At 63.1% G+C, this 6,099-nt stretch overlaps 2 protein-coding genes across 2 annotated transcripts in view; one reads left to right on the top strand and one right to left on the bottom strand.

The window, feature by feature from the left end:
- The window catches only part of CHLRE_17g739700v5 (uncharacterized protein), a 10,996-nt gene extending 8,678 nt beyond the window's left edge, over positions 1-2,318 (bottom strand). Inside the window, exons 1-3 of the mRNA XM_043072620.1 lie at positions 1,902-2,318; positions 977-1,540; positions 363-401 (exon numbers count right to left, since the gene is read on the bottom strand). Of these exons, the coding sequence (XP_042915079.1) occupies positions 363-401; positions 977-1,540; positions 1,902-2,002 (704 nt within the window). The 5' untranslated portion in view covers positions 2,003-2,318. The remainder of the gene's footprint in view (positions 1-362; positions 402-976; positions 1,541-1,901) is intronic.
- Positions 2,319-2,752: 434 nt separating this feature from the next.
- Positions 2,753-6,099, top strand: part of CHLRE_17g739752v5 (uncharacterized protein) — a 14,619-nt gene continuing 11,272 nt past the window's right edge. Inside the window, exons 1-6 of the mRNA XM_043072621.1 lie at positions 2,753-3,194; positions 3,481-3,516; positions 4,214-4,357; positions 4,915-4,992; positions 5,364-5,503; positions 5,914-6,028. Of these exons, the coding sequence (XP_042915080.1) occupies positions 2,958-3,194; positions 3,481-3,516; positions 4,214-4,357; positions 4,915-4,992; positions 5,364-5,503; positions 5,914-6,028 (750 nt within the window). The 5' untranslated portion in view covers positions 2,753-2,957. The remainder of the gene's footprint in view (positions 3,195-3,480; positions 3,517-4,213; positions 4,358-4,914; positions 4,993-5,363; positions 5,504-5,913; positions 6,029-6,099) is intronic.

Here is a 6,099-nt window from a genome sequence, read left to right on the forward strand (position 1 = left end):
GTGCGGTGGTATGCATGCACACGCGCGTAGGTGCCCCAAAGGACATGGTAGGAGGACCAGTGCGTTCCGAAGCACGTGTGAGCTAAGGCAGGCTAGGAATAGGGACAAAAGCCCACGCCCTGAAGGGTGGTTCCGGGTTCCCCAACACCGAATTCGCACTGTAATGCAGTAAGGTAAGGCTCTCACGACGCGTTTCGACCGTGCCAAGCAGGGTCTCATCAGGCGAGTCCTGCAAAAGCGTGCAAGTGCAAGTTCCCATCCCCGACGCCGGTTGGCTATGCAAGCCGCCTGCCCAAACCCAAGCCCAACCCAACCCCTGGTCCTCAGTAATGTGCATATGAACGGTGACGCGTAAAACTCACGTTTGAGCTGGGGCCTCGTCGGTGGACTTGGACACTGGCCTGAGGCATGTACGGGTGTGCGATGGCACAGTGGTAAGGCAGGTTGGTAAAGTCCCGTAGGGTGCAGCTGAGGCATGTACGGGTGCGAGAGAAGGGCGGCCAGCGTGCCAGACTTGTCAGCGGTATGAGGCAAGAGTACCGGTGCGATGTCAAGTCTGGTGACTTGCAAGTGACGCCGCGCAATCAAGCAATATGGAGAGCCAGCTGTCGATGCGTGTGCGCTCGCTTGCGTGCACAGCTACCAGCGAAGCCAGCAGGTCGCACGGGGATCAGGACATCAGCAAGCGCGCAGCAAGTAAGTCCATACGAAAGCTGGGACTGTCCCCTCTGTAACATCCGCATCCATACGAAATACAGTACCAGCTATAACTAAGTTGCATGCAGAAGCTTAAAATTGCAAGAAACAACTTTGCGGTGGCCGTCGGGGAGGGAGAAGCACGAGTGCATGCGTGATCGCGCGAGGGGGGTGGGGGTGGAGGTGGGGGGGCGGGGGAGTTCGGGGTGTCGGCATCTGAATCTCCGCGGTGGATTCTGCCGGTTTGGGCGAAGTGGGTCGGGTTTCTTACAACGCTCACCCTTTGTTGGACGTAGGATCTCTGCTGCTGCTGCTGCTGTCGCTGCCGCTGCTCCTGGTGCTGCTGTCGCTGCCGCTGCTGCCGCCACTGCTACTACTACTGCCGCTGGAGGTGGTGGGGTCGGATTTAGCTGTATCTCGGCGGGCTCCGCTACCTCCGTGCCCCTTACCGCCGCCGCCGCGAGCACTCCTGCGGCTGACACTGCCGCTGCTGGTGGTGCTGCTACTACTGCCGCTACTGCTATTGCTTCGCACGGTCTGGTTGCCCCCGCGGCGCTCGGCGTTGCCGTCTTCCAGCGTGAGGGCGTGGGGGTCGCTGCGGCCGCGGCCCGACTGCGCCGCGTCGGCGGTTGCGGCGGTTGCCGCGGCAGCTGAGGCTGCGCCAGCTGGGGCTGAGGCTGCGTGAGATGAGGCGGAGGCAGCGACTTCGTCCGATTGGTTGTCGGGGTCAGGGTCGTGTTCGTCAGAGGCGGCGGCTGGCGCCGTGCATGGCAGCAGCGGCGCGCAGGTGCGGCGCGGCCGCTGCTCGCAGCAGCGCAGGTAGGCGCGCACCCCGGGCGCGCAGCTGGGGCAGCGGCGGGCGAGCGGGCCGGCGGGCGGAATTGACAGGGGAGGGAGGAAAAGGGCGGGTGGGAGGGGCGGGTGTAAGGGCAAGGAGAGGAGGGGACGCAGGCCGGCGAGGGCCTGTTGCAGGCCGCACGCCACGACTCGCCCGTGTTTGGGTTTCGCCTTCAATGATATTAGGGCGAGGCCCTTGCCTGTGCGGCTGTGTCCTGCTGACTTGAGGCGCCCCCTCCTGCCCCAAGGCCAATCTAGTAGCGGTGCGTAATAAGAGCGGCGCCTGGCGGCGCAAGGCAGCGCGCCGCGCCGGGGCTCCACACGTGGGGAAAAATACGAACGTCGGAACCCGACGCCTCCTCGCTCACCTGTCCTTAGCATTGACATCTGCGTCAGCAGAGCCCAGCTGCCAGAGTCCTGCGCCTGGCCAGTTCCAACAGTCGGCGCGCTCGCAACCCGCGAGCTTCATGGGGGACGTGGTCTCTGGACCATAAAGCTGGCTCTTCCCAGAATAGGAGCTGCAAATCCTGCTGGATGTGCATTTGTGACTGAGCCAGCATGTTTGCTCGTCGACAACCAGCTCGCGCGCCAGCTCCGCAGAACCCTCCGCGCAAAGGCCCCAGCCGGTGGTGCTTAGTTTGCTGACACACATGTTGCTAGCATCACAGCGATGCTCGCAATCAGGATGAGGAATCCAGTCGGTGGCCGTCGCGCATGCTGCAAGCGCAAGCAGCGCAAACATGCACCTACGTGCGCCCATTCTAGCTCACAAACTCAAGTGATGCGGTAACATGAGAATAGTGTAGCACGGACACCTTGAGCAGCGCAACAGTTTGACGTCTTGACATGGCAACGGTTGGCGCATCCGTTGCTTACGTGCCGGACTCACCCTGGCCCTGTACAGTTCCCACGCTCGACTAGAGTCAGCACTCATATCTGCTACTTTGCGCAGACGGGGGTGGCTGGGGGTGGCTGGGCAGGTATGCGCAGATGGGCCAGGGGAAAGGCTAGGCATGCTCCTTTTGCCTTTTGGCCGACGACGACAATCCGCGCTACACCAGGTATCTCGTTTGCGGACCACAAGCAGCCTCTCAGTGAATTGGAAAGATAGACTGCGAATCGTTTCCGCGGACTCTCGTCAGGAAAGCGGGGTGGCGGGGTTACGGGGGTGGGGGCACTCGTGTCATGCTCGCAATGGCAATTCGGCACATACACTATAGTTTTCGCGAGTCCGGCTTGATGAAGGTGTTGCAGTAGAGCTACGTGAAGTACTAGGTGCCTGTCCTGCTGTGCAACTTGACTCTGCAGCCGACCTTGTTTTGCCGAGACCGCCCCCAAACCAAGATCCTTTACCCGAGCATTGGATTACATGCTGACATTAGAAATCTAAACTAGTCGTTGGAGCGGAGCAGGTGGCGGGGACAATGCGCAGCGCCGAACTGGGTCGGCCGCCCCGCCTGGCTCAAAGTCGGCTTAGGAATGTATCTAGTCACCATGTAACAAATTCATGCTTGTGGCTACGGCCACCGGGCTGCCGTCGCCTGGTCGCCAGCTGCGCTGCGTCCAAAGAGAGCAGCAGTGCCTCGCTAACAGCGGAGCGATTTATTACGGATGCCAAGGAACTAAATGCCACGGGATCAGGCCTTCCAATTATAGATGGGGTAAGTCTCTCGGGCACTGTCCTCGCGGAGGCCTGCACCGCGATGCCACGATCGACCCCACTCCTCCGTTTGGCCAAGCCTTGCGCGGAATCGATGCTGGGGACGACTTGCCGTCGGCGCTGGGGCGGGGGAAATGTGAAGGGGAGAGTTATGGAGCTAGCCGGTGCGGGCCTGCCGGGTGTGTGTGGCACGACTGGGTCTGAGCGCAAGCCTCTCCGAGTCCGGCTTCCACCACACTCGCTGATCCCTTCATCTGTCCTCCATGGTTCACCTTTTGAACCTGCAGCCGGACTGGGAGGAGCAGCACTGGGCTGCGCTCAAGGTGCGTGACTGCGTGTTGCGTCTTGGTGTTTTTGGGGGGGAGGGGGCTGTGGGGTGTGCGTGCGTGTGCGTGCGTGTACGTGCGTGCGTCTGTGTTTTTGGGGAGAAGGGTGTGTGTGTGTGAGGGATGTGAGTGTGACGCGAGTGGGGGCGGCAAGGCCCTGCGGACAGCAGGCCCTGGTGCCTGGCACGGCGGCGACGGCACGGGTGCCAGGCCCCAATCGAGTTTGGGTTTGCATTGGGTTCGGTTTAGTTTGGGCTGGTATCCATAGCCCCCCCCCAAAGCCCTTTCCTCAGGAAGTTTTGTCATGTCCGGATGCCGTGTTTCGGTGCTGCGCCTGCACGTTCTCCTTCAGCCGCGCGCACAGCCACGCCCGCTGCACCGCGTGCTTCCACTCCTTTGCGGCCTCACTCCGCAACACACAACACACACCTACACACACACCTGCACACATCTGCACACACCTGCACACATATACGCACACCTGCACACACCACCGCACACTACACACACCTGCACACACCTGCACACACCTACGCACACCTCCACACACTACACACACCTGCACACACTACACACACACACACACACACACACACACACACGCACACACACACACGCACACGCACACGCACACACACACACACACACACACACACACACACACACACACACACACACACACACACACACACAGGCCATGTCGGCGGGCCGGCCGGTGGCGCTGCCCACGCCGCACGCCAAGTTCGGGCCCGAGGACCTCCAGCGCATCGCCGCCTCGGGGCCGCGGCTGGAGGACCTGACGCTGGAGCACGCGGAGAGGCTGGCGGGGCCGGGGCAGGTGAGAAGAGGGGTAGAGGGGGGAGATGGGGATGGGGGGCGGGATAGGGGGGGGCGGGTAAAGGGGGGGGGCTGGTAAAGGGGGTGCGGGATGGGGGGCTGGTAAAGGGGGCGCGGGATCTGTGTTTGGGGTGGGCGGGATGGGGGGGGGCGGGGCGGGGAGGGGAGGAAGGTTTTTGGTGGTGCTTTGCGAGAATGAGAGACGGAGTCAAGGAAATCAAGTTTGGGAGAAGCGTTTATGGGTTGGGGCTTTGGGTCTACGAGTCAGGGATTGGGATCCGGCATAGCAAGTGCCGGGAGGTATGGGCCGAGGCCGGGGAGACCGGGAGGGTGTGCGTGTGTTTGCAGAGCCGGAAGGGGTAGAACATGGCAGACGTTGGGCACGGAGTTGGCGGTACGGCAGGCTTCACACAGGCGGTACAGGGGCAATCTCAAACACGCGTATGCCGGCATGTACCCCGCTGATGTACTTAGTCCTGTGATTCCTGCCTCCTCCTTACCCTGCATGCCTGACACGCTCTGCCCCGCCGCCCACCCTGCCCCGCCCCGCACGTGCAGTTGCCGGCTGCGCCCGACGGCGTGGCGCTGGCCTTCCGCTACATCCCGCGCTCCGTGCTGGGCGACTTCCGACACGAGGTGAGAGCTGTGTGTGGGGGGGGGGACGCGTTGTGGGGGGAGGGGGGCTAAAGATGCCAGCTCAAAGTAAGGCGAAGAAGCGCAGTGGTAGCCATGGGGGGGGGGGGGGGGGGCGGCGTTCAAGGGGGTTGGAGCCGGGAGCGGGATAGCCGTTCATGTGGAGAACGGAGTGATGAGATCACGAGTCTGAAAGTGCCGATGTCCGCTCTTGACAACACGCAGGCCCACCCGCCACACTCTCCAACTCCCTCCCACTCCCTCCCACTCCCTCCCATTCCCTCCCACACACCCACCCACCCACTCACACACCCTCCCACTCCCCTTCACTTAATTATTCCCCCAAATCCCCCAACCAAACCCTCCCTCCGCAGGTGGAGCCCGACTGGCGCTCTCTGCCGGCCATGTCGCCCGCCGAGCTGTATGCGGGGCTGCGGGCGCGCAACTGGACGTCGGCGCACTACGACCCCGCCGCCGAGCCGTGGCGGCTGCAGGTGTTCAGCTGCGACTACAAGTGAGAGGGGGGAGGGGCGGAAGGGAGGGGGGGAGGGGTAGGGGGAAGGGAGGGGCGGCAAAGAGGGGCAAAGGAGGGGGGAGGGAGACTTGCGTAGTTGGTGGAAAGAAGGGGCTTTGTCAAAGAGAGGTCGGGGCTTTGGATGGGGATAGGGATGGGAAACCCCCCCCCCCCCATGTAAGCTAGTGGCGGGGGTGGGAGCCGTGCGGCAGGTCACACACGCGCGCTGCTCCGGCCCATGCCCCCTCCCCTCCCCTCCCCCTGTGCGCCTGGCTACAATGTCACTTCTTCATCCGTCATGTGTGTAACCCAATCCCCGCTTCCATCTTAACTACTCATGCACGGAACTCTTCCGATTTCCCTCGCCTCCCCCGCCTCCGCCTCCGCCTCCCGCCTCCTCCTCCTCGCAGGCACACGGGTGTGACGGGCTGGCCGGGGTACCGGGTGGTGGTCACCTCGCGCGGCGGGCGGCGGCGCTGGGTGGACCTGGCAGAGGAGGGCGAGCTGGTGCAGCTCACGGAGCAGGTGAAGAGGGTGGGGTGTGTGTGTGTGTGGGTGGGTGGGTGGGTAGGTGTGGGTGGGGTGGAGTGGGTGGG

This window comes from Chlamydomonas reinhardtii, chromosome 17 (genome assembly GCF_000002595.2).
Source record: "Chlamydomonas reinhardtii strain CC-503 cw92 mt+ chromosome 17, whole genome shotgun sequence".
Lineage (NCBI taxonomy): Eukaryota > Viridiplantae > Chlorophyta > Chlorophyceae > Chlamydomonadales > Chlamydomonadaceae > Chlamydomonas > Chlamydomonas reinhardtii.